General features: G+C 39.0%; 1 protein-coding gene across 5 annotated transcripts; it reads left to right on the top strand.

Annotated features, from left to right (window-relative positions):
* The first annotated feature begins 10,390 nt into the window (after positions 1-10,390).
* On the top strand, positions 10,391-26,288 carry LOC131249019 (uncharacterized). 5 transcript variants are annotated; one of them, XR_009172625.1, is made up of 11 exons: positions 10,393-10,878; positions 11,409-11,931; positions 12,032-12,177; positions 12,719-12,922; positions 13,008-13,628; positions 14,812-14,891; positions 15,184-15,535; positions 15,847-16,059; positions 23,879-24,228; positions 25,216-25,298; positions 25,880-26,288. XR_009172625.1 is itself a non-coding variant. In XM_058249584.1 (10 exons), exons 1-9 carry the CDS (start codon positions 10,834-10,836, stop codon positions 24,206-24,208), a joined length of 2,514 nt encoding a protein of 837 aa, XP_058105567.1. In that variant the 5' UTR covers positions 10,393-10,833; the 3' UTR covers positions 24,209-24,228; positions 25,880-26,288. The 5 variants fall into 5 exon arrangements, 4 of the variants coding, with proteins under 4 accessions (XP_058105568.1, XP_058105567.1, XP_058105566.1 ...); XM_058249584.1 differs by lacking the exon at positions 25,216-25,298; XM_058249583.1 differs by lacking the exon at positions 25,880-26,288 and having other exon boundaries at positions 25,216-25,359.
* The last annotated feature ends 763 nt before the right edge of the window (positions 26,289-27,051 follow it).

Genomic DNA, 27,051 nt, shown 5'->3' with positions numbered 1-27,051 from the left:
TCCCTCCACTGCCATGGTCATTCACTAATGCTATATATATATGTATATGTATATGTATATGTATATATGTATATATATATATATATATGTATATATACATATATATGTGTGTGTGTATATATGTATATATACATATATATGTATATATATATATGTTAATCAGTAGTGGACTATCGGATTTGAACCATCAAGTTATCATCAAGTACGATTAAGGTAATTTTAATTGTTAAAATAAAACTTCAATAGTTAAAAACCTTTGAAAACACAATAAAAACAATTAGAGTGCTAGTCTCAGTGAAAAAATCACTTGATGAGTTCCTTATTTATCCATATCAAAGCCATAAATATGTTCTTAGGTAAACCAGTGGATCCCTTGTTGGACCGTGCAATAATCTATGGCTTTTGATGAAAGTACACAACTACATTTACTTTATTGGTCTCTTACATAGACCTCGTAGGAAGAGCCAACGTCGACCAATCAAGATCGTAACCCCCTTAGGTTTAAGGATTAATCATCTTTCATGTATCATCAAGTTTTAATTTCACGATTATAGTCCAGGCTAATGGGCCCCCAGACTGCTGACTTGATATTATCCATTAATGTGAGTGACCAAAGATCCAAACTTAGATAATTTGTTCATGGCACACTCACATTCCTGTGCAAGGTAAGGGTTAGGCATAAACCGACACCAAGTCGGTTCCTGATGGTGGAGATTGTCAATCTTGACCTAAGTCAGTTCCTTCACATAAGATAATTGTACATCTAATGAACTAATGTCTACAGGTATGTCCCATACACTTATGATGGTCATGGTCTAATAGGGTACTAAGATCCATGGACCATGACTCTTCCAAGTCATTAATTATCATGTCCAATCTCAAGTTCCCAAAGACACTAAGAGAAATCACTCCTCAACAAACTCATAATGAAGATTCAAGGCAACACTATATACTGAGGATCAATAGGATGTCTACCAAGGACTCATAGTAATCATGATCTACGGCTAAGATCGCCCTAATCACATCCACACAGTGAATTGATTAGAGCTCACATTGGTTTTTCAGGGCACTAGATCCAACAACTAGTAGTTGTAATTTCTTTCTATCTATATCTATGTGTTGAATCTGAAAGAATACCATAGTCATAGGAATTATCCATTTACACTAATACATTGGGTCAATAGTAGCTTGTAAGTCTCGACATTACATTTTCCTCGCTTAGAATTGCAGTGCTTAACGAAGCACCCCGCTGCTCTCAACTAGATCAGTGATCCCATTTTAGTGGTAAGTCTCACTTTTCTGCATCCATTTTCAACTTATTTCCATTCAACCATATAATTATTGCACTTTCAAAAATCTGTGATTTTTTAGGCAAAAAAAAAAGAAGAACGCATTGGAAGAAGCACCCCAACATCCACCAAATCACTTGGCACCTGACAGTTGGCTAAATAGAAGATTGGTCTCCAGATCATTTAATCAAGCATCACTCTATCTCGACACTAGGGGTTAGTGGTGTTCAGTTTGAATTGGATCGCAAATCAGTTATGGCATGCCCACGAACCTCACATGTGTATCATGTGGCCGAATTCTAGACCAGCAATGTGTAATGCCATCCAAAAGGTATAAATGGTTGGATGAATTTTGGATACATCATAGTTTGAAAATGGCATTGGCAGAACGATCTTAACATTTGATTTTACCCGCTGAATTTGATTCAATAAATGTTTTGTTTAAATTCGTCCATCTTGGGATACCCATAATGAATTATTAAAAATATTTTGTCAGTGTGATGTTCTGCATTATCTAAACCTGCAGTTGCACCTGGTGTTTTAAACGATCTGGATGACCTCATGTCTGTGCCACCATATTCCCAATGACTTGACCATAGAGCTAGACACGAACCAAGCTAGGTCGGTTAACTCACTTGGCTCGACTCGGATAAGCTTAACTCAGTTTAACTCAAAGTTAGGTGTGGGGGAAGCCGAGCTGGTTTTTTCAGGTCGAAAGAATTTTGAGCTGAGCTCAAGTTGGCCCGAGTTCGACTCGACTCGAGTTATAACTTAATTATATAATATTATATAAATACATAACTTAATTAATATAATATATATTATATTATATATATAAAGAGCCCACTCGTATAAAATTAAAAAGAAAATGCTTGACTCAAAAGCCTGAACTCAAACTCGGCTTGAAAGCTTGAGCTGACATGAGCTGCTGACCGAACTGAGTCAAGCTGGCCAATCATATTCAAGGACCGAGCCAAGCCGAACTCAAGATGGGATAGGCTGCTGGCTGAATCGAGGTGAGCTGTGCTAAGTTCGACTCGGTTTGGCTCATGTATAACTCTACCTGACCACTATATTCAAAACAGTAGTAAACTCACTGTATTCTTTACTGTCAATACCCCATAAGTTTTGACAAAAATGTCCTCCATGGACCAAAACCATTGAATTAATGAATGACCGACACTCTTTAAGCAATGTATAGGTGTGGCCTATCAAGTGGTTGCATTAGCCTATTTAAACGAGTGGTCTCCATGGTGAGACTTACCATTTACGTGGTGTAAAATTCCTGCATACCTAATCTTAGTGAGAAAGATTGGCGTGTATGATAAGGCTAAACAATTTTGAGTTAAAAGTGCAGGAAACTTGCTAACATGAATACCTTTGTGGATCTCCATGAAGTATTTGTAATTTCATCATTTAACAGGACCATTGATTTTCTGACATCGATGTTGATGGATGCAAGAATAAGGAGGGTCAATGACAAATCGTCCAGGTAGGCCTCTGTGGAGCCCATCATGAACTCGCACAATTAAAAACTTCTTGGGAGTCGTGGAAGTTTTAGATCGAGTTGATATTTGTGTTTCCCTTCATCCAGGTCTATATGACCTTATGAACAGGTCAGGTGGAAAATAAACATCATAGTAGCCCTTAGGAAGGTTTCAACGGTGGGTATGTTATCACCTCTGTTGTGTGGTCCACTTGAGCTTTGGATCTACCTCGTTTTTCTATTCATACCTTAAAACGATTGGCAAAAAAGGGTGAATGATGTAGATAAAGCCCATGCATCATAATGGGTCCCACAAAGCCCCTCTCTAGACGGATTAACGTTCAAGTAGGGCAAGATGCAATTCACTTCCCCCCAATTGGTATCAACTAACTCATGTTTAAGAAAGGAATACAAGCAAAAGGTAAATGTGCCTACACTTGTTTTCTGTTAGTTTGTTTAGGATTTTGGACTATATAGGATCGTGTCACATAGCCATGTAGCCCTACTCATTGACAACCTGTATAGGCAAATAAGGGCTACCTTTCAATTCCAGCCCAACCCGTTGGCTTAAATGACTCACATTTTGTAGCCAAAGCCAACCGATTATCAGTTAGGTTGGCCTGAACTTATCTCAAAAGTTGGTTGGTTGACAAAGGGAAGGGTATGAAGTAATAAGAAGATCAATGCCTTCCTTGACTAGGCAAAATTTTGAACCTATAAATAGTTTTTGAATCCATGAGATAAAAAAATAAAATTGAAATGGTATTATTTAATAATCCCCTTAGAATGCTTGATTAGACCAATTATATGAAAGACCAAATCCTAATAGAAGTCTTAACTGGACTAGATATAAATTATCTAAAATAATAAAATTTTCTAAAAATAAAAACATCTAAATTAATCTTACTGGAAGATTTAGGAACAATTTCTAAAAAAAAAGTTGAAAATTCTAAAACTCTAATAATAAAGAGATACAACAAAAATAAAATTAAAAAAATTAAAATTAGTATTTTTTAAATCATAATTTTGAACTAGAAAGATGCATTTTCTCATGAAACGAGCCGACGTGACCTATTTTGAGGGTCAACTGACCCTGGATGACCCATTACATAGAGATTGATAGTTCGTGCATTTTGTGATGATACATAAATTAAAAGTCACGGTTGATTTACAGTCTAAACTTCGATCGGCAACTTCTCCCTACCGACAATGAATTTCTTCAACCTGGACATGTCTGAGGCCAATTATGCCATGCCCAATGTAAGATTAGGCCTGGATATGATGGATTAAATCCGCTTTTGTTTCGACTTCTTTGGGTCCAACTACACCAAGAATATGTCTGCAGATAGTTGACTCACTAGTCAATTGCCCAACCTAACACATTGCCATCTTAGTCCCATTCCAAGTTATTTAGTAAAGGGGCTTAAATTCTTTAGGTCTCAGACAGTGGGGGCTTTGGCCAAAGCTTGGCGCATGGACTATTAAAGGTGTAACTTAGTTTGCATTAACTCGAATCCAATTAGCTAGAGGCTAAGTTGGGCTTGGGATGGAAATCCCCCGCAGACATAGGTTAGTTTGAGCTTGGATTGAATTATCCAGTAACATGACCTAATCTGAAACCCACCTTATATATAGTACATATACAAACGAGTTATAATTAGTATATAGGCATATAAAAGTAGGCCATGGTTTGCATAAAAAGTAAGGTTCCTGAAGCCTTGCCATGGACCCTATGTTATCCAGGGTTAAGCATTGGAGCGGTCCTCACCTATAAAAAAGGGGTTTGAGGTCGGAATGGGCTTGGCTCACATAATGAGTGGGCATAGTGGGAACAATCCAACTTGTAAACTCTATGCTATCTAGGCTATGATAACAAAATTATACTGAATGGATGATTTTGACCATCACCCTCTTTAGATGAGTTGGAATATTAAGGGCATGTTTGGATTTGTGGAACAATTTTAACCTTTGATTCGGAGACATTTGCCTGTTGAAATAGGACCATTGATTTTATTTTTTTAATTTTTTATTGTTTTTAATTGTCTAATAGATTATCACCAATCAAATAGTCAGATGACCCAATCAAAGTTGGTTTATGATAAATCTAAACCAGAATCAATAACTTAAATAGTTTATTTGAATTATTGCATGCAAATTTTAAGTGCCTATGTGCCATTTATCATACTTTGCTGGACTATTAATTAAATCTTTTTTTACTTGACAAAGTTTCACTTGACAAAGTTTAACCCGTTACTAAATGAATAATGATTACCATTACTGACATAGTCGGAAGTAAAACATGATAGTGCTCGTCTGCAATACTCCTTTGGCATCTAATTTACTTCGAATATATAAAATATTTTTACTAGTTAGAGATACATGGATATAATTCTGTCAATGTGTAATATCCACACCGTCCATCTATTTTGCAATATTGTTTTAGGGCGTGTCCCAAAAAATAAGGAAGATCCAACACTTTTATCGACCTTAAGAAGTTTTCAATGGTAGGCGTTCAATCCCCACTGTTAGTTGTGGTGTGGTCCATTTCCACTTTAGATCTGCCTCATTTTGTCTCATACCATAAAATGATCATACAAGATGGATCGATGGTGTGGATATAACACATACATCATGGTGGGGCCCATGAAACTATGCCCCGTTAACATACCTCTACCTATCCATATCATGCATTGATTGTTGTCAATATCCAATCAAAGATAAGAAGAAGTGATGTGAGTTTTACACTACATTATTGTGGTAGTCTATGAATTAAATAAGCCCTAAGAGGTCGAGTGAGAAAATAAAAAGACAATTTTAAAATTTCATTGTATGGGAAATTGTCATGCCCTGAAATTCGGATATAGATGATGCACCCTCAGACTCGAGTTACAGCACATGACTCGTACACCAAGTGTATCAAAACCATATTTTATACCGTTTTTCATATGCTTAGTTTATATTTACTCTAAGTACACAATCTCAAACAGTCAACAAGACATCTTTCATTTAATCATTCCAATCACACATTTATATCAATCCCCAAGAATTTATAAACGCTTAAATCCACTCTCATACGCTAGACTTGTCCCTTATCCAAAATAAGCAATTCTTTCAAGATATGCATTCTTGCAGTCGCTCCCTGTGACCCATTTTGAGTATTTCTTTTTATTTGATTGCATTAATATACTGAAAAGTCATTTATAATGAAAGGCAAGGTACAACCCATCTTAGGAGGAAGAACCCTACCCTCCAAATACCACCTAATAATCTTATCATTATTCTACAAGTGGTTGGGTAGAGGACTGACCTTCTCAGGTTTCGGTTATACACAATCATAATCAACATATCTGCTTATTTCATCGTTTGGGGTCAAAGTTGATCGGTTTGAATCAAGCCACTATCAGTTCTGGCACACCTACACACATTGCATGTGACAAAAAACAAACTAAGTACAGAACAAATTGCTTACTAGCCTCGCCTAGACCATAATCCATCCAGGTAGGGGCTCTGTGGGGTCCACCGTGATATATGAGTTTTATCCACGCGATTCATCCATTTTTAAGATCATTTTAGGGCACAGTTAAACAATGAGGTAGATTAAAAGTTCAAGTGGACCACACTATAGGAAACTGGCCATGATGTTTATTTGCCATCCAAACCTATTGATAAAGTCATATAGGCATCAAGGAAGGCAAAACATAAATATCAGCTTGATCCAAAACGTCTGCCGTGCCAACAAGTTTTTAATGGTTGGCGTTAAATCTCAACTGTGTGATCTACTTGAGCTTTGAATCTGCCTCATTTTGGGTCTCATGCCCTAAAATGAATTGAAAAATAGATGGATAGTGTGGATAAAGCCCATACATCATGGTGGGCCACACAAAGCCCTGTCTGGACCGATTGTCCAGAATGCAATCAGCTTGCAGTAATAGGAATGTTGAGTATTTAATTTTTCCAATAAATGTTTGTCAGTAGGATGGTCAGGTAATCAAATAAACCTACAATTTTGATTAATGATATATGTAATATGGATATGGACGGTTTAACTTGACTTTTATTGCATGCCAAGTATACAATTTCCTGGCGATTTGCAAGTTCCTACTCGTAATCCATCACATGGATTTCCAAAGTAGTTGTATCCTACACAGGCAGCTGATGGCGCTTGATACACAGCACTCAAACTGTACACCTGTACACATTAATTACCTCAAATTAAACGGACTTCGTTGTGAGGTCCAGTGTCTTTAAAGTCCCAATCCCAATATCAGATTGGTTGATTATTCCTAACCTTTAATTCTAGGAAACCGGTCTACTGAAATAGGACTATCGAATCTTTTCCTTTTTTAATTGTACAATAAATGTCTGCCACCCCCAAAGTTAAATAACAAAATATAACTAGGGCCATAAATTGGACAGTTTAAATTGGAATTTCTAAGTAATAATAAGGGATGCATGTGGACCCCACCTAATGCATGTTTTACATCAACTCGATTAGTTTTGCCATATCATCTCAGGACATGATTCTAAAAAAATATGTTGGAACCAAAGCTCAAGTAGGCCACAACACAGAAACAGTAGGATTTGAGTGCCAATGGTTGAAAACTATATTGATGAAGTTTTGGGATCATAGTTATATTTTCCCTTATGAACATATAAACATTTGAATGATGAGCATTCAATCCCCACCCTCATGTGTAGCCACATGAGTTTTGAATCTACTTGATTTTTAAGGTAACTTCCTTACATGAGCTGGCGCAACTAATGGACAAAGTGGATGTCATGCTGGCATCTAGTGTTGTACACAAGTAGAATCGAGTCAAGCTTGGCACAACTCAGCTTAGCTCGGCTTGGCCCGGCTAGTAGCTAACCCCAGTTCGAACTCGACTTAGCTCGGTCCTCGAGCCTGTCTTGCTAGCTCGGCTTGGTTCGGTCAGCAACTCAGGCCAGTTCGAGCCGAGTTCAAGCTTGTTCGATATTTTTTCAAACAGGTAAAATGCATCTTTAATTTCTCACAGAATATAAAATAGTAACAATATTTAATAGGTTTTTCATCAAACACTTAGACAGCAGGATCAAAATCAAACACCCGAGCAAACAACATCAAAATCAAACAGCTGACATATCCATTCATTCCTCACCAATACTTCGTTGAGTCATTTCACCGAACACTCGGTTAGCAACATTTATATCAAAATCACCGAGTCACCGAGCTGATTCGATCTGAGCTCAGGCTACCTCGAACTCAACTCAATTTTTTCAAGCTCCAAAAAACAGCTTGACTCAGTCCGAATCCAATTTCAAGCCGAGGCAAGTCGAGCTGTTTCGAGTTGAATCGAGCGAGTTGACCGAGCAAACTCGACTTGCGTACAGCTCTACTGGCATCTCTATTGGCCTCATTTCACAGGAAATATGTGTCCATATTTAACTGTGTGCAAATACAAAGGTGCTGGAAATGAGAAGGGCTATCAATGGGCCAGGCTGACCTGCCTTGGGCTAGACTGGGCTGAAGCATCGAGGCCGAGGGTTGAACTCACGTTTAAAATTCAAACCGGTTTATTATTCATTTGGGCTTAGACCATATACAACAGCCCGTTAGCTTGGCCCACCCATTGGGGTTTGCACGGATACAATCGTTAATGAGTGATCGGCGGCTCATGTGGGTCCACTGTAATGTTTATGTGAAATGCACTAGGTGGGTTAGTATATGTTACATCCAAGGCCCAAAAGTGGACTACACGATTGCAAATAGTGTTAAGGGCAATGCTCATTTCCCTTGGTGTTATCCACTTGAATCAGGTGTGGGCCTGATTTTTAAGCCTGGTCTCTAAATTTTGTTTTGAATTCTAATGGTTGTGAATTTTTATAATCATCACCACGGGCTTTATAAAATTCAAGGGTGGATGTCTCTCCTCCAATTTTTATTTTTTTTTTTCCTTTGGTGTGATTCACATAAATCGTAGCTTATTTTTTGCCATGGGCCTAAAGTGGGATTATACATACAACGGTGGGAGTGGATTTCAATCAATATGGGCCTTAAAAAGATTAAGGGTGGCATCTTCTTGCAAATAAAAGAAATTTTATGGACCCCATCCTTCACTTTCGATGGAGGTCACCCTTATGTGTATTTGAAATCCACTTCGACCATTAGATGTGTAATCACACTTCAGGCCCAGGTCCAAAAAAAATAAGATTAATCTGTGATTCATACGGGCCACACCAAAGGAATTAGTTGGGAGAGAGACGTCCACCCTTGAGTTTACAAGGTCCACTATGATGCTTTATGAAATCTACTCTTAGCATTAGATGTTGGACCAAATTTTAGGCATGGGGCCAAAAATCATGCCCATACATATTTATGTGGGCTGCATCAAGAGACAATTTAGAGGGTGAGTGTTTATTACACACTGGTACCAATCGTGTGGTCCATTTAAATCATGGATGGGGTTGATATTTCATCCCCAGGCCTAAAATGGTGTGATGCACCATATGGTCGGGTGTATTCCAATAAACATTATGGTGGGGTCCACCTGAGCTGACAACTCCTTTGCTTTACTTTAACCCATGCCTTGTCTTCTTATACTTGGATTGGATGGTGTAGAACACACCACTGACTGTGTGCATATGAGGCAAAACTCCGTGAGCCCACTATGATGTACGTGTTTTATCCGGGCCAAGTATGAGCCCAAGAGTAGGGCAGATCTAAAGTTCAAGTGATGTTTTAAGGTGTGAGCCGAAGAATAAGGTAGATCTCAAGCTCAAGTGAACCACTCCATGAGAAGTAGTGGAGACAATGATGCTGACCGTTGAAGCCTTTTTAGGGCTTACCATGATGTTTATTTGTTATTTAACCTATCTATAAGATTACACAAACTTGGATGATGAGAAGACAAATATCAGTTTAATCCAAAACTTCCGTGGCCCTAGGAACTTTACAGATGTAGGCCTTCAATCCCCACTCTTTTCTGTAGTGAACGAACAAACACATACATGAAGCTGTGTTCTAAGGGTCACATCTTCCCCTATGTTCCACCATAATGCATGTATTCATCTATCTATTTATTTTTATTTTTTCATATCATTTTAGGCCATGAGTTGAAATTTAGACACAAAGTTTAAGTGAACCATACTAGAGCCGTGGGGATTGAACCTCTACCATTAAAAACTTCGCAAGGCACGGAAGTTTTGGATCAAGCTGACTTATGTATTTCCCTTCATCCATGTCAATATGACTTTACAGCTCATTTTAGGATTTGTGACCAAAATAGGGGTTTATTCGGGGCTCAATTGGGCGTCAAAGGAGAAAAGACTGGGCATTCAGTGAGCACCGTTAAAGTATTCTTATGGCTATCAAAGTTTTGTATCAAGCTATCTTTTCGGTGTTTTCACTTCATTCTCTTGGAAATGACCTTACAAAGGGTTTGGATAGCATATAAACATCAAGGTGGAGCTCAGAGCAGTTTCAACGTATAAATTTCTTTTCCCAAATTTTCCTCGTGTGACTCACTCGAGTATTGTATCCACTTCATTTTTGGTCCCACGTTCTAAATTTAGCTCTCAAATAAGATGGATTTCTCACATATTTTGCGAGGGGCTCCACCCATCATCCTTGCGCGAAAGGCTTTCGCAGTAAATCCGCGTCTACTACCCACGCCCCGTCTCTCTCTCGCTCTCTCTCTCCAAGCCGCTGCTCACGCCCCCCTCTCTCTTTCAAGTTCCCAAATCTTCTGTCTCGTCTCCCAAGCTTTTATCTCTTACGAACTGCTTCCAATCATCTCCTCCGGCCAAACCGCTGGATTTTCGCCGGAATCCGCCTCGAATATGACGCCGATGTATAAATACTGAACAAGCGGACCACCAGGGAGCCTTAAACAGCTCCGCCTCTCTCTCTCTCTCTCTCTCTCTCTCTCTCTCTCTCTCTGAAAGCACTCGTGATTGGAAATTAGGGCTTTTATTGTCCTTTTTCATGGAAAATTTATAAGCTCATGGCCACTCTCCGCTCGTGATTCTTGGATCTCTCTATTATATCTATTTCTCTTTTCACGACACAACACCGCCAGAATGCTTTCTGGAGTGAAATTCATACCGCCCGATCAGCTCCACGAGGTAAGCTCGACTTCTTCTTAAAATACCTGTTTTTTTTTTTTTGTTTTTTTTTGGTGAATTTTAGCTTGTATGGGTTGTTAGGTCAGAATGTTCCAGTAATTCCAGCTGAAATATGTCTAAGGACATGTTAAAGCTGCATTTGGATTAAACTGAAAGAAATACCATTCATGAAAATTTCCAAAATATTCATGTGGATATTAAAGATCTTTTTTCTTTCCAGTGATTGTTCATTTAAAAATTCCAAAGCTGCAAATTTTTTCTCTACAGCCTAACCAAAAGAATTGAATTTCCGTAGAATATCGGAAACATGTACTGGAAATTTTTGGTGATTTTTCGCTGCAATTTTTGCGATGTAGGTTTTGATTTTTAACGAAAGAATAAGGTAATTACTTGTTGTGATGAACACCTTGCTCTCTTTATTTGTGCTAATGCAATACCACAATTTGTACTTATGCATTACCAAAATTAGAACTGAAATTTGAAATACAATAAGTTAACGGCCTTTTTCTTTTTTCTTTTCCGGGATTTAGGCAGAACAAAATTCTGACTCTAATTATTCGGCAAAAGAGAGGAAGAAATCAATAAGTAGGAAGGAAAAAGATAGGGGAAAGAAGAAGAAAGACCAGTATGATAGCTCTGGCGATGAAGAGATTGTGAAAATAAAGAAAGGGTCAAAAAGAAGGAAGAAGTGGTATTCTTCAGATGCTTCTTCCTCATCGTCTCTGTCACAAACTGATAATGAGAGCGATGCTGATAGTGGTGGAGAGGCGTACCAGAAACACAAGACAAGTGCTAGAGAAAAGAATCGGAAGAAAGAGAAGAGGACCCAACATCAAACCTCAAATGATGAAGTGAGGGAGAGATCCAAGAAAAAATCAAAATCAAGGAAGGAGTGTTATTCGTCTGATGATTCTTCCGAGTTTGATTCTGAAAGTGATGACAACCGTCATTCTAGTAGGAAAGAGGAGCAGCAGAAAAGAGGGAGGAAACATAAGAAAGAGAAAAGCAAGGAAAGAAGGGGCCAAAAGGTTGTGGACAAGAACGATTTGTCAGGTATGTTATGTTATGTTTGTTTTTTGTGCATTTTAAAGAAAGAACACGGTCTCTAATATACAATATTTTCTGTAAGTCATTCTATTCACTTCGTTTGTAGATGATGGCAGAGACTTGGTTCCCCAAGATAACAAAGGGCGTGCAAGGAAGGAGATGGGCTTAGAATGGATGCTTAAACCTGCAACTCAACCAAGTATGGCGTCTACGCAAATTGATGATCCCCTGGAGGAACCACATGTTGACGAGGTAGGATCCACTATCTGATATCTAATGGATTTTTTGGGGTGGGTTTTATCTATAAATGGAAAAAGTTCCGTTGTGGGTTTTCAGTAAGCCTTTGCAAGTTGCACAAAGCATCATTATTCGTTTTCTATCTTGTTCAATTACCTTACCAAATGATTTTAGCAGATTATAGTATCTAATCACTATAGGTAACTGTCGTAAATTGTGATTGTGTTCATTTTAAGTTGGTCCTGAAACAATAATAATCACTGTGTTTTTTCCAAGTAGAAATGTTAGTTTTGTCGATATTATAAAAACTAATAATGAGCTAACTAACATATCTAGATGGAAAAGTATTGCGATGATACATTTCCAACTGTTTTGCATGCATCCGGGGTTCCAAATAGAGCTGAAGTGAAAATCTAATTTATTAGTTAACAAGAAAAATATGAAGAACTTTCTAAGGCTCGTTATTAAATATCTTACACATTAGAAACCACACCTTCACTAATAATCTTTAGCCAGGAGGCAAAATTGACTGCCATGATTCACTTGTGGATTACAGGTACAAAAACCAAATCCAAGAGAATTAAATCCATATCTTAAAGATAATGGAATTGGTTACCCGGATGAAGATTCCCAGACAAAGGCCGATATGAACCGACTTCCACCTTCTTCAGTTGTTGGTGATGGTGGTGCAAGCTGGCGGCTAAAGGCCTTGAAGCGTGCACAAGAACAGGCAGCTCGTGAAGGGCGGAAGCTTGATGAGGTTTGTTACTTTCCCATTTTGTATTTATGCAAATAATTACTCCAGGCTACTGAGATTTAATGGTTATATCTTTTACCTTTTATAGGTCGTCGGAGAACGATGGGGTTCGTTGGGTAACCTAGCCGTATCTGCTGCATCCCGTTCAGCTGCTCATGCTCATGCTCATTTGCATGCCATAAGAGATAGAAAGAGAGGACCAATAGAAAAACAAGGAGTTGCAGATGATCAGAATGAAAAGGCCACTGAGAAAGTGGGTAATAGCCGTAGATATTCACGTGATGTTTCTCTCCGGCATCCTGAAATGCGGGAGCCTAAAGTTCGTGATTCCTTATCTTGGGGAAAGAGGAAGGTTCCGAAAATGTCTGCAGAGGATGCCCAACTCATCTCATCTGCTGCATCACACCTAAATAAATATGCAAATGATGGAAGCTTTTTGCATGAATTTGATCGGTTCGAGAATAAAGATGCTAGTGGTTCTGGTAATTCCACTCATGCAGATATTGAAGGAAATGAAAATTTGGACTCAGGATTGGTTTCCTTGAAGACAGGAAATGAAAATGAGGACTCGGGATTGGTTTCTTTGAAGAATGACAACTCTACTCAAGGGCGTTCTGTCAGTAAGCAAGTGATGAGCACAAATCAATTAGCAGCTAAGGTGTTGCAGCTTCGCATGAAAGGAAAGCATGAAGAGGCTGAAAAACTGTTGGTATGATGGCATTTTACTGAGTCCCCCTCTTAACACTTAATTATCTGGTTGCACCTCTTAGGCTTCCATTTCATGAACACCTATGAAGAGCACAATTAAGAACTCGAACAAGTCCGCTTTTGGAGCATCACCGTCATGCATTTCCATATAAAAATGTGTCTTTGCAAAAAAGGCTTTTGACATGGATCATGTGTTGAGCCTCATCAAATTTAAAGTTGAGCAGGAGCAAGTTTCAGTACATGTGGGATCATGATTTTGTGATCTACTTAGTCTAATGGTCTCCATATGGGTGGGGCCTTGGGTAATTCCCCCAGAATAATTCTTTTAAAGATAGTATTTCTTTGATCATAAGAACCTCGATAACCCTAGGCAACGAAAACAGGCCAATGATCGGAGGGTTTGGGATCTTCTAGTCCTGGGGACTTTTGGGGCATCCCTTTCCACCATGAGGCCCATTAGGCCAACGGTGTGGGTCATTGAATCCTGGACCCACTGCCTAAAAAAACGATACTAGTGTTGACGATCAACACCGTATATTGTCTCTTTGATGTATGCCTTGAGAAGCAAGTGTACCTACCACTTCAATGTATATCAATAAAAATGAGCTCATGCTTCCTGTACAAAAAAGAAAGCCTTTTTTTATCATTTGAAAATTTAGGGTTCATTTGGATTTATGCCAAACTGCAAGAAGAATGGATATCTCTTTTTTTAGAAGCGGAATGAATATTTTGGTGGAACGAGTTATCCATTTTGCTTAGTGTTTGGGATGATCCAAATATTGGAGGTTATAACACATGGGAACTTATGCTTTTTCCTACCCCAAATCAATATCCAGAATATTTTAAGCATTTTTATGGGGTTGGAGAAGCAGAAAAGATGCACATCGCCTATTATACTTCCAAGAATACGCATTACCCCAAACGCAACACATAACACGTCAACTTTTTCCCCACAAAAAATGCCTGGTTTGCTTGTGATTTGTAATGCAACTTTACTTTTTGAGTCAACATAAAAGTTCTCGAGGTCATGCATTTTTAATCCCATGACTGCAATGTCTCTGTTGTAGTACATCTCATATGGGTTCACTATAGTGCCTTTACTTAGTTTACTCAGAACAATCTACTTGCATATTCCCTTTAGATGATAATGCTTAATTTAATCTTTACGTGTGTAACTTTCCCAGAAAGAAACAGAGACCACAGCCGGGGAGCAAGAAACTAAAGCTAAAACAGTTTACCATGGAACTGAGGGAAGTATAAGCAGGTAGGCCTACATATGAGCATTATAAGAGTTACTTTGTAAATCCAAAAGTGTATACTATTTCTAATAAATGTCAATTTTAAAATAACATTTTCTTGATGGATATATGCATATATGTGAATTTGCATATAATATTTTATGTTTTAGTAAGTTATATACTTTGGATGGTCTTCTGGTATCCTCCGCTCTTCTTTCCTTTTATCATCACTTGGTCTCCTTAATGTGAGTGGAGCTTTTATAACGCCTGCTAAGGTGACATTTCTGTCAATACTGAATACATTTCTTTTGAGTGCAGATATGCTGGGAGGAATATATCTAGTCGACAAAAGAAAGGGGATGATGATGCTGACATGCATTTGGCACGCACTATAGTGCAGAACAAACAATATAGCATGTCTGGACGAGCAGACGATGAATATGATTTCGATGGCGCTCCAAGCAAAAAGAGAAATCGGAAAAGGGAAGGGACGCCTGAGAAAAATACTATTGCCAAGCGCCTCATGACTCAGCAAGAGCGATGCCAATTTTGTTTTGAAAACCCAACAAGGCCAAAACATCTCGTTGTTTCAATAGCGAATTTCACATATTTGATGCTACCACAGTGGCAGCCTGTTGTGCAAGGTCATTGTTGCATCTTACCAATGCAGGTTAGTTCAATATAATCGCTTTTCTTACAGTCTCTATAGCGTAATGCCCTTGTTGCTTGCAATAATTGAATACTCCAATGGAGGACTTAAAAAGAGTATGAAGAAATCAGTTACACTCATGTTTCTCTTAAAAAAACTAGAAGCAGCTTGATATTCTCTTGAGTTGCCCCTTGGATGACAAATAAGGAGGCCCAATCACCACTAGATGAACAACGCAACATTCTTCACTAGTTATTCTTTCATATCACCACTATATTTTTCTTTAGTATCTGTTATCCTAAATCCTAATATGTTGTTTTCTTCCTTTACAGCATGAGTCGGCCACAAGAACTGTTGACAATGATGTATGGGATGAAATACGCAACTTCAAAAAATGCCTTCTTATGATGTTTGCGAAACAGGACAAGGATGTTGTGTTTCTTGAAACTGTGATGGGGTTGGCAAAGCAACGTCGTCATTGCTTGGTCGAGTGCATTCCTTTACCTCGTGATATTGCTAAGGAAGCACCTCTGTATTTTAAGAAGGTTAGTTGTTTTTATATAATTCATTCTTTTCAGGTTCACAATCATTTCTCATGCTTCTAGCTTCAATCTTCTTTTCTATAACAGGTTAGAAACCTAGTTTTCCTTACTTTTGCTAAATTCAACCAAACCTATACTTGTTATATATTATTTCCTTCACGATAGTTTTCATGCAATTACATCCTTTTAACTTGCCATTAGTTTCAGATATGGTCATCTGACATGCATGTGTTGGTTACCTGCATCAACATGGAAACTAGGAAAACCTAATTTACTCGTGTTTTAGACTTTTGGATTTTCGTTCACACATGTCACACCACACACAAGCACACACACAGTGACGCACATACACACACAGGGAAACAATCACATGTAGTTGCCTAAGCCATTGTTTTTGAGGTAGAAAGACTCCATTGGGATGCTTGGTCAATCCAATTGTTAGTTGATGGATCTGGATTGTCTATTAGGTCAAGAAAATAGCATTGGCTAGCATGCAAAACTTCCACCAATTGGATGATGTGGTCCATTAGTATGCCATTTTTATCATAGCCATCCATTGTCCAAGCCATGGAATCTCTTAAAAAAATCCAAGCCATGGTTGGATGCTTTAGATTGTTTGATAAAAGAGATTCTTTAGAAACATATGCAATCCATGATGAGCCTCAACACATAAATGGCTCAAATGGTTAATTGGACCTATTTTTATGTGGAGATCTTGACCCTCCATTCATAGGCTACTGATTGGATGGTTGGAATGGTCTGATTGGGGTGATTTTTACTTGGTAGTAACACGAAGTATATCCTAGACGGCTGGACCTCATGGGCTCTCTGAATTGGTCAAATGGAATGTCCAGGTGTTTTGGAGTCATTTACACCACTGATATTGGTGTAGTCGACTACATGTGATCATTAGCCATGTCCAAGTGTTTTGATGGAGTCATTTACACCACTGATACTGGTGTAGTCAATTACATGTGATCATTAGCCATGTATACTTAAGTATAGATGTATGTATGTATGTCTAAGGCCCAACTACAAAGGTCAATGTGCTTTAAATAACTATTACCTAAACCTCCAACTCCTCTGTGTTTTCCTTTTCTATTACACAATCTATATTGTCGGTCATTTGCAATCCAGGTTGTTAGTTTACAGACCTGAAATTTTAGTTCTATACTCAATAGTGTTAATTGAATCGTAATGTCAAGTTATACTTGGAATTAGTGTTTTAAGTAGTGGTAGCGTGTATCGTCGCATTCAACCCTCTATAGTCTGTAGCGTAAGTAGTGTAGCTTGTAACTTAACCTACACGATACCAATATTTTTTAATTTAAAAATAGGAAAAATATGATAATTTGTAAGAAAAAACCAAAAAATAAAAATGCTTTGCAGATGATTCATTTTTTCAAGTATAAGCATGTTTGAATAAGTTATTAATTATTCTTTATCAAAAGCTAATCCACATATATAAAGTTATAAAAAATCAATAATCAAATAATTATGCATTAACTACTTTCTAAGCAGACCACTTTAATTAATAATGGCTAATTGAAACCACAAGTCACAACTACAAGTATGAAAAGAAATAAAAATCCCAGAGATTAAGAAGGGTTTTTGGAAACCCTCTTTCAAAACCCTTTTTCTTTTTAGTTTTAAAGATTTTTTAGTGTGTGAGTTTCACATCAACTTTAACAAAGGATCACTGCCATTTTAAGTGAAAGTAAAATAGAAGGTTTGGTTTTAACTTTACATTTTAAGTATTTATTTATTTATTTATTTTAATGATCCGAGTTTTACATCATTTAAAAAACAAAAAACTTAACCCAAAAAAAAAAAAAACATTGTGGCATATGTTACAAACGCTACATGCTACGTAGTGGTAGCGTGCGCTACAGGGGATTTACGCTATTTAGCTATGCTACGTAGCGTGCGCTACTGCTAAGCTACGAGCGCTATTTGAAACATTACTTGGAATGTAGAGATTTACACTTTGATTTATGCAATAGCATGTGCATAATCTAGTACCATGCCTAAAGGATCTATAAATTTTTTTATTTTTATTTTTTAGAATTAATAAGAACTTTCATTGAGAAGGAAAAGAAGTGTTGAGGTAAACAAGCAAAAAAAGAGGAAAGAAGAGCAACTACAAAGAGCTTCCACCTTCACATCCCACTCTGATACAAGAGAGAAAACTACACTAACCACATCGTGACAAGCCAAAAGAAGGGCAGTAATGTCCAGGGGCATAGTCTAAGATAACTCAAATCTTTGAAGAATGGATGATCACATGCCTCTTGCGAAGGGGCAATGTATGAACAAGTGATCAATAGATTTAGTCGCCGACATGTAGATGAGACATGTTAGGGATGACCATGGACCGCTTCTAAAGGTCGATCTTCTCTTCAATAGCTTCACATAAAATAAGGGCGTCGTTCACAAACTATATATGAGATATCAGGGTAGTAGCTTTAGCCGCCTTGAAACTGCAAAATAGATCCACCTTCTGGTCTCTACTTAACATCCTTCCTAGAGCTTTTGCGATCACCATAGGGTTGCCTTGTTTGATTCCTTAGTACTTTTGAAAAACCTTTGGGGGAGCCGTTAACCAGAACTGAGAATTTGGTTGGTGTGACGCATTCTATAATCCACCCTCTCCACATGCTCCCACACCCAATCCTTTCGAGCATATAGTCTAGAAATTCCCAATCCATGTGTATGTAAGCCTTTTTTATGTCCAATTTCCACACCACTCCTTTTGCCTTTCCTGATGCCTAGAATCGATGCACTCATGAGCTATGACTACAAGGGCACTATCCAGGATCTGCCTTCCTTCCATAAAACTCCTTGATTCTTCAAAATGACACTTGCAAGGACATTTCAACATCTAGTCTCAAGAACCTTAGCCAAAATTTTATATGGCTGTTCTAAAGTCTCCCGACCTTTCTGCCCCTGAGATATTGAGGATGATCTTAATGAAAAATTCTCCAATTTCCAAAGAACAATGATTCCAATTGAAAAACTCTTGCATACATCTCATCATGTCACCCTTAAGCATTTCTCAAAAATCTTGGAAGAACCCTAAAGGGATATCGGCATGCCCTGGAGCTTCATCTTTGCCTAAAGAGAAAACAACTGCTTTTACCTCTTCCTCCAAAAATGGTATCTCAAGCGAAACTGAATCCTCCAATGAGAGAGAACTGAAGCTCAAACCATCCAATGTATGTCGTTTCAAAGAATTGTCTTTTAATAAATCCCTATAATAGTTAACCACAACTTTGTAGATTTGTCCTTTTTCCCTCCAACCTTATTCCATCCATCACAATGCTGCTCACTCTTTTGTTCCTAGCTCAAGCACTAGCAATCTTGTGAAAAAACACTGGTGTTTTTGTCACCTTCTTTAATCCATGTGGTACGCAATCGTTGTTTCTACTTAATATCCTCTTAGCCAACCAACATAGTAGAGAGAATATGGTGATCTCATCAGTTTATCTTCTTCTGATAACTCGACCCTTTCTACTTTCGGATCTAAAGACTAGATACTGTTCAACAAAGAGTCCATCTTGTCCTTTTTGTTCCCTAATTCTTCCTTTTTCCAAACCATAATCTTCTCTTTCAAAAGCTTGAGCTTCTCACAGAGAACAAAACCAGCATAGCCATGAAACTTAAAGGATTCCCACCATTCCTTGATAAGAGAGGAGAAACCTTTAATTTGTAACCAAACTAATTCAAACCTAAACGGTTTGGGACTCCAATTCTACTCAACCTCAAACAAGATGGTGCAATGGTCCGACACCGGCTTGGGAGGAACATGTTGTGATACAAGAGGCCATTTCTCCACCTAAAAAGGGAAAAGAAGGAATCTATCGAGCCTCCCCCACATTGCTCATTGGGGGTGTACACGAACCGAGCTAGCTCGGTTAGCTCGCTCGACTTGACTCAAAAAAGCTCAATTCGTCTCGGTTCGAAGTTGAGTTCTAGCCGAGTCAAGCTGATTTTTGGAGCTCGAAAATGAGTTCAAGCCGAGTTCAAGTTGGCCCCAGCTCGACTTGACTCAGATTGAACCTAGCTCAAATCAAACTTAGATCAAACCAGTTCAGTGACTCGGTTACTTTGATATTGATGTTGCTCACCAAGTGTTTGATGAAATGACTCAAAGAAGTGTGGCTGGTGGCAAGGAAGGTATGTATATGAAACCAACACCCTTTTTTTTTTTAAATGTTGCTTAGAAGGTGTTTGATAAAATACTTGTAAAACCATTGCTGCTGTCTCAAATATAGTGAGATTTTGAAGGTGCAGTCAAGGTGTTTGTGAAAATGCTGCAAACTCGGCTCGGTCTTGCCCGAGTTGCTGACCGAACCGAGCCGAGCCGAGTTCGAGCTGGCTAGTCAAGCTCGAGGACCGGGCCGAGCAGAGTTCGAGCTGGGGTCAACTAGTGGTCGAGCCGAGTCGAGCAGGCTAGCTCGACTCAATGTACACCCCTATTGCTGACTCATCCACCGTACACACCTTCGATGACATTGAAGTCACCTCCTACACACCAAGGGCCCCTAAAGAACTATTTGGCAGCGCTGAGCTTTGCCCACAATTCAACCCTCCTAGCTAAAACATTGGGACCATATACCATTGAAAACACCTAGCAAAAACCCTTAGAGACATTTCTCAACACCAAAGAAACACTAACGTGCCTATTTTCCCAACCTCTTTAACCCATATCGAAGAATCCCACACCATCAAGATAACTCTTGCAAAGCCAACGACATTCAGAGAAGACTCCCCAATGAAATCCAACATCTCGCAATCTACATTTTGAAGCTTGGTTCCCTAAATCAAGATGATCTAAGCTCTAGATCTCTTACAGGTGCATGAAATCGAACACAGATGGGGTAATGTTAAAATATGGGTCATAAAGTGATGTATGTGTGTGATCGACGCCATTATCCTTTTTACCATCTAATTTGAAATGAGGCAGATTGGAAGCTCAAGCAGAATGCACTGCAGGAAACAAGGTGGTTAATGACGTTGACTATTCAAAATTGAAACCTTTTTAGGGCCTATAGGGATGTGTATCAATCATCCAACCCATTCTTAAGATCACACTAACATGTATAAAGGGTGTATACAAATATCAGCTCGATCCAAAACTGTTGTGGCCCCCAAGAAGTTGTTTCAACATTGGGTGTTCAACTCCCACCATTTCCTATGGTGTGGTCCATTGGAGCTTCAGATCTCCCTCATTTTTTGGCTCATGCCCTGAAATGGGCTGGCTGAATGAATGGATTGGATGGCGTGGATAAGATACATACATCATGGTGGGCCCTGCAACTTTTACATATGAAAATTGCATGAATGTAATTTGCGAAGTAGGAATCTTTGCAAACAAGCCCCCTGTCAACATCAACCCTGGGCCTGTTGCTGTAAATACATAGGTAAATAATCATTACTCATTTACCCCCCTGAATTACATTGATAAATGAAAAAACAAACACCCCCTAAAGGAAACCCCCTTCTTCAGTATACCCCCTTCCCTGTAACTTCCCCTTTCCCCCTTCAACCACCAATCCCTTTTGATCTACTCTCCCATAAAAACTTCCTTCCCAGATTCACACATCTTATCCCACCTCTCCCTTTTTTGCTCCTCCTGCCAGTTCATTGAATCAGGCCCATATTGAGTATGATTCACAGTTAGCTTGCAGCCATCGAAGCTTTTCCCATGAAGAGACTTTACTGCCCCAGAGACCTCCTCATCTTTCTCTATAATAATAACATTCATCATTTCATATATAAGTTACAAAATTTCATCATGTCATATATATGTTACAAAATTGGTACATATATTAAATAATACTGGAGATAGTGTCTGTATTGGAGCAACCCATATGCAATAGCTATTTGTATATCAGACTATATTGGATATACTTGGTCTTTGTATTGGACAACAGCAATTTGTATAGAAAATGATATTGCATATACTTAGTGTTTGTATTGGAGCAGCACATATTGGTGTTAGTAGCGATTCGAACTGCATACCTGTTCCCATGACAAATACAAGAGCAGTATGTGGTCCAAATAACCTTGATTTAAACTTTATCTATGTGCAGATTTCTTCATCTAGTATTAGAATAAATAAGAAAAAAAAATCACAAGATCTTTCTATTCCACTATCGTCAGTTGAAACTTCATTATTTGTTATCAACATCTTGCTGAATATGGCATATGTAATGAATTCTCTTAGAAATGCCGACAATATCGTAGCTTTTTACATCAGGCATAACATTAGTTGCATGTAGCAGGCAAGTTTTTCGTTGAGATTATTGAAGTGTTAGCATCACCATATTCTCTTGACAGCACTCAAAAGTGCTTTGGAAGGTTCCATATTGGAAGTGACGGTACAAGTAACAACAAAATTGCATATTAAATTTCTGCAATTACAGATTCTTGAGGGTCAAAATTTTAGAACTTGGAAGATGTAAGCAAGCTAGGAATCAATGAGGACCCACTTGGAAGCTGACTCGAAGGTTGCTCAGGTGCCTGACTACAAGTCATAAATTTTTGTTCTACCATGCTAAAAGTTTTACACAACACAGAGGAAGGGAAGGAGTGGAACAAATATCATCTACATGTGTGTGCCAGCATGACACAGGGTACGAGATCCAATCCATCCATTAGGTGGCGCCTGCAGGCCCACTGTGTAGCTGTCCTGGTAAAAAGATGTGGTTGGTCCGGTTTACAGGTTGGCCACAATTTACCAAACAAATGGACAATCCACTTTACAGGTCTGCCACAGTTCACACAACAGATGGATGATCCTCTTTACAGGTTGGCTACAGTTTTGGGCAAACTTTTTGAAGTTGTTAGCCTGTTACATGTGGCAGCATGGCATGTTATATGAGATCAAGCCATCCATTAAGTGGGCCTCTCTATGTAACTGCCCTGGTAAAAAAAAAAAAATACGAGTCCACTTTACAGGTTAGCCACAGTTTATGAAACAGATGGACAACTAAACTTGGGCTTTTTATTATTATCATTATTTTTTTTTTCAAGCTGTCACCTGTTTCAAATATTGCAGCCAATGTGATAATGGAACAGCATGATTTTTATGCCAGGATATCCATGCAGTGAGACCCAACTGATGGACAGCTTGAGTCTTGCACCTGTCTGTTGTGCTGGTACATGGTGGCATGTAGGGGGGGCTGCCTTATTCATGTGCAGCCTCTGCAAATTTGATGAACTGAATCGCCTATTCAGTGCTAAATAATCAGTTATTGTACTAAGAAAGAGGCTTAGGCTGAGACTCGAGAAACAAGATTTTGTATCAATTCCTTTCTGTTTCAGCCAAAATGTGTTGTACCGTTACAAGTACCCGAGGCTATGGTTGTTGATAGTGGAGTGGAGGAACATGATTCATGTAGCCAACCCCAACTAGTTGGGATAAGGCTTAGATGACGATGACGATGGTGGCGGCGATGATAACAAGTACCTAAACACACCCGTCCTTAGTCTGGTTTGCTTGGGCTGGAACTGGCTGTTCAAAACACTTCATGTGTTTTCTTTCAGGATTATTTTGATTTTCTCCCATTATTCTCAATGTCGAAAGTCCCATGGTATTTTGTGACACTACCTAAATAGTATTGATCATTGTGGATGACATCTAAGGACTAATATCAGTCTGCATATCACATGCATGTGGATGTGTTTTCGTTTGCATGTTCAGCAAGGGTTAGTTCCGAACTTTTATTTTTACCTTTTTCCTCTACTTCATTCTTTATTTATTTATTCTTTTTTCTTGCCTTATCATCAACATATCTAAAAAAGCATGGATCCCCAGGCAATTGATGAAGCCGAAGAGGAGTGGAGCCAGCACAATGCAAAGAAGCTTATTGACACAAGCCAGAAGGGATTGCGAGCTTCCATTCCCAAGGACTTCCCTTATTTTCATGTGGAATTTGGTTTAAATAAGGGCTTTGTTCACGTGATTGATGACGAAACGCAATTCAAAAGCAACCTTGGTCTTAACGTCATAAGAGGCATGTTACAGCTGCCAGAGGAAGACATGTATCGTCGCCGTAAGCATGAGTCGGTGGAGACCCAAAAGCAAGCTGTTGCGAGCTTTGTGCGAGAGTGGGACCCTTTTGACTGGACAAAGCAGCTTGACTAGGTGTTAAATGTTTATAGGAGGTATGTGAGTCTACCTTATTTCTCTAATGCGCTGGTTTTCTCTTACGGGCACGTTTGGGCATTCCTAGTTCTCAAGGCCGACAGGATGCAATGCTGCGAAATTGTGGTCGAGATGAGAAATGGAGTCCTGTTGTTATTTCCCTTGTTTGGCATATGTTTCCCTTGTTTGGCATATGTAGAAAAGCAGGAAAATAGTAGCCTGATTAATGCGGCTTCGCTTTCCGTGATGCTCCAAAAACCAAGTGTATTAGTTATGACTTGGAATCTCCACAGACCATGATTTGGTAGGACATCCAAATGCTCCCAAAGTATCATTTACATAATCTCCAAGTAAATTGCTGAAACAAGACTTGCAATCATGAAAATTGCAGAATTACTACGTTTTGGCTGGAAGCAACCAAATGATTTGGACCCATTCGGCAGCTATATGAGTACAAGGTGCCTGTGGAAATCCATGGATTCTGACAAGATCCTATATTGCTCTTGAAAATTAGAGCTGCACCATCTTGTTGAAAACAGAACCTAGATCCTCGACATGTGTTTTTCTTTTGCTCCTGATATCCATATCATCGAAGGAGAGAAGGTCAATATTTTTGTAGTCGCAGAAGGCAGCCACAGCAATCATGTCTGAAACTGGATCCACCAACTGAAAGGCGAATCTGTTACATGTATCAGGACTTGGGAGAGGTTATCAATCTTGAACATTTTGTCTGGATATTTTTGTCTGTGTGGGTTACACTAGCATTTGGATTAGTATATGTGGGCATTCTTAAGCCCACATGCCACCTCTCCACATGCACATGCTCATGAAGTCACTCTGCCGACACGATGCTTGTGGGACATTTTAAGCCATTCATAAGGTGGACCTGCCATGTGGATGACCATGCCCAAGGTTGGATGGGTCCATTTATCATGTAGGTGATACATGTAATAAAATGATGGAAGTAGTGTATCTGATGAATGGGCTGTCCTTTTTTCTTTTTTCAGGTCATACCCAATGCACGACTTGGATGTTCCTTCACCTGTAAGATTAGGAGTTGACACATGTTTAGAGGTGCTATATGGTGGGGGTTAGTGAACTCATTGTATAATTTTAAACAATACCCAATGCATGTATTATTATTTCGTAAACCTAAGGAGAGCTATGCTAAGCCCACAACCCTGTATAAATAGGCTAATGCACATGCCACCACATGCTAGTGTGGCACACAAGTGAAATATTTGAGCCATCCATCATGTGGACCCCACGATGTAGGAAAGAGGGTTCGTTTGGCAGCTTGTATTTGGAATATAGGGAATCCAAATCGCAATTACATTGGAATCAAAGTGATTTAGAATCTTCAGTTGTGTTTGACCTGTAATTTGAATCTTCGCTTGGGTTTGGCAACCTGTAATTGGAATTACTTAGTGTAGTGTTGGCATATGCCGTGGTGTGTGCATTAGCTGACTTGTACACGTGTGCAGGCTTAGCAAAGCTTACCAAGGATATTTTCACACGCATGGAACAGTGTTGGCTATCATCTAGACCATTGATGTCAGAGCCACCCCATGGGTGGAAAGTGCCCAAAAAATATATTGGCTTGGAAGATCCCAGCCGAAACTCTTGGGCTTTTTTTTTGAAAAAAAATTATTATTATTATTTTAATTTCAGGTGCGGGTGGCATCATATGCTCGACCGTCTATTGTTAGCCAGACATTGAGAATCTTTGGATCGTTTAATCCAGGAGATTTATGGGCCATGATTCATCCATGTTGGGGCCCAACTGAAATGGTCTGGGTAAGTGAACTATGGGATCCATTTGTGCAAACTGAAACTGAGATATTCTCATAAAAATGGGATGTACTTGTAAGATTTCATTTTAGGTGTGTTACAGCTCAAGAATCACCTGCATCTGTTGCCCTACTACAGGTAAAGACGGTTATCCGATGCATCCATCCTCTAGGCACTTCTTTGAATGGTCTATAGTCGTATAATCACTGTGAAAGGTCCTGATGTTTAGTTCATGAAATTAAAAGTGAGCCGCTGAAAAAATTCTTATTGGTTCGCGTTCAGCTTTGCATATTGATGGTTCATATCATTCTTTCAGCTTTCAGCTTTCAGTGTAAGTTCCTTAGTTTGGCCCATCTAGGATTCGTGGAAGTTCCGAATGATCTTCCGTACTGAAGGTAGGTTCCACAAGAAGAGCTTGCCCAATGAAGAGCTATTAGTGTTGAATCTTATGTGGGCCCCACCTGGATTGGATGATCATAACCATTTGAGTAAGCGCTTGTAAAATGGACAGTTCTCAATGGGTTGGGTGTAATCTACAGGCCGCAATGGATTTCTTTAGGCTTTCTTGACCATGGGTGGTTTTAGTTGGGCCCCATTGAAATTCTTACCAGAATTCAGGCACGGAGAATTTGGACCACACCAAATGTTAACTCACCTAGCTGATCCCCATCCCTTTGGTTGAGTCCCTTTCCCGGTGATTCAAGGCCAGTGATCGGACAGCTAGGATTTTCTTAAACTATCACGACTTTTGGGCTACAGGCTTCTACGTAGTGGCCCACAAAATCAACAGTTCTCCTAGTCATAGATTTCTCCACATGTATGGTGGAGACGCAAGCCTCAGATACAATGGTCCATCAGGTTCTTCAGCAAGAGGAATGCCAATTGCATCTACACATGGGGACCATTCAACAAGTGGGCCACAAGATAGATGTGATCTCGCACAAAAATAGGCCAGTCCACTTCATGGGGGCTGCGTTCACAATGGAATTGACAGCTGAATGAGGATATAGTGAATGTTGCAAATTCTGTGGACAATCTGGCCCACAGAGTGA

This window comes from Magnolia sinica, chromosome 6 (assembly GCF_029962835.1).
Source record: "Magnolia sinica isolate HGM2019 chromosome 6, MsV1, whole genome shotgun sequence".
NCBI lineage: Eukaryota > Viridiplantae > Streptophyta > Magnoliopsida > Magnoliales > Magnoliaceae > Magnolia > Magnolia sinica.
The sequence above is the reverse complement of the archived record's forward strand: the minus strand, read 5'-3'. Positions and strand labels throughout refer to the sequence as shown.

Coding starts and splice junctions, on each gene's coding strand:
- LOC131249019 (XM_058249584.1), top strand. CDS start 10,834: ATGCTTTCTGGAGTGAAATTCATACCGCCCGATCAGCTCCACGAG. Junction 12,923..13,007: donor AAGGGCGGAAGCTTGATGAG/GTTTGTTACTTT, acceptor TACCTTTTATAG/GTCGTCGGAGAACGATGGGG. Junction 16,060..23,878: donor CACCTCTGTATTTTAAGAAG/GTTAGTTGTTTT, acceptor ATGGATCCCCAG/GCAATTGATGAAGCCGAAGA.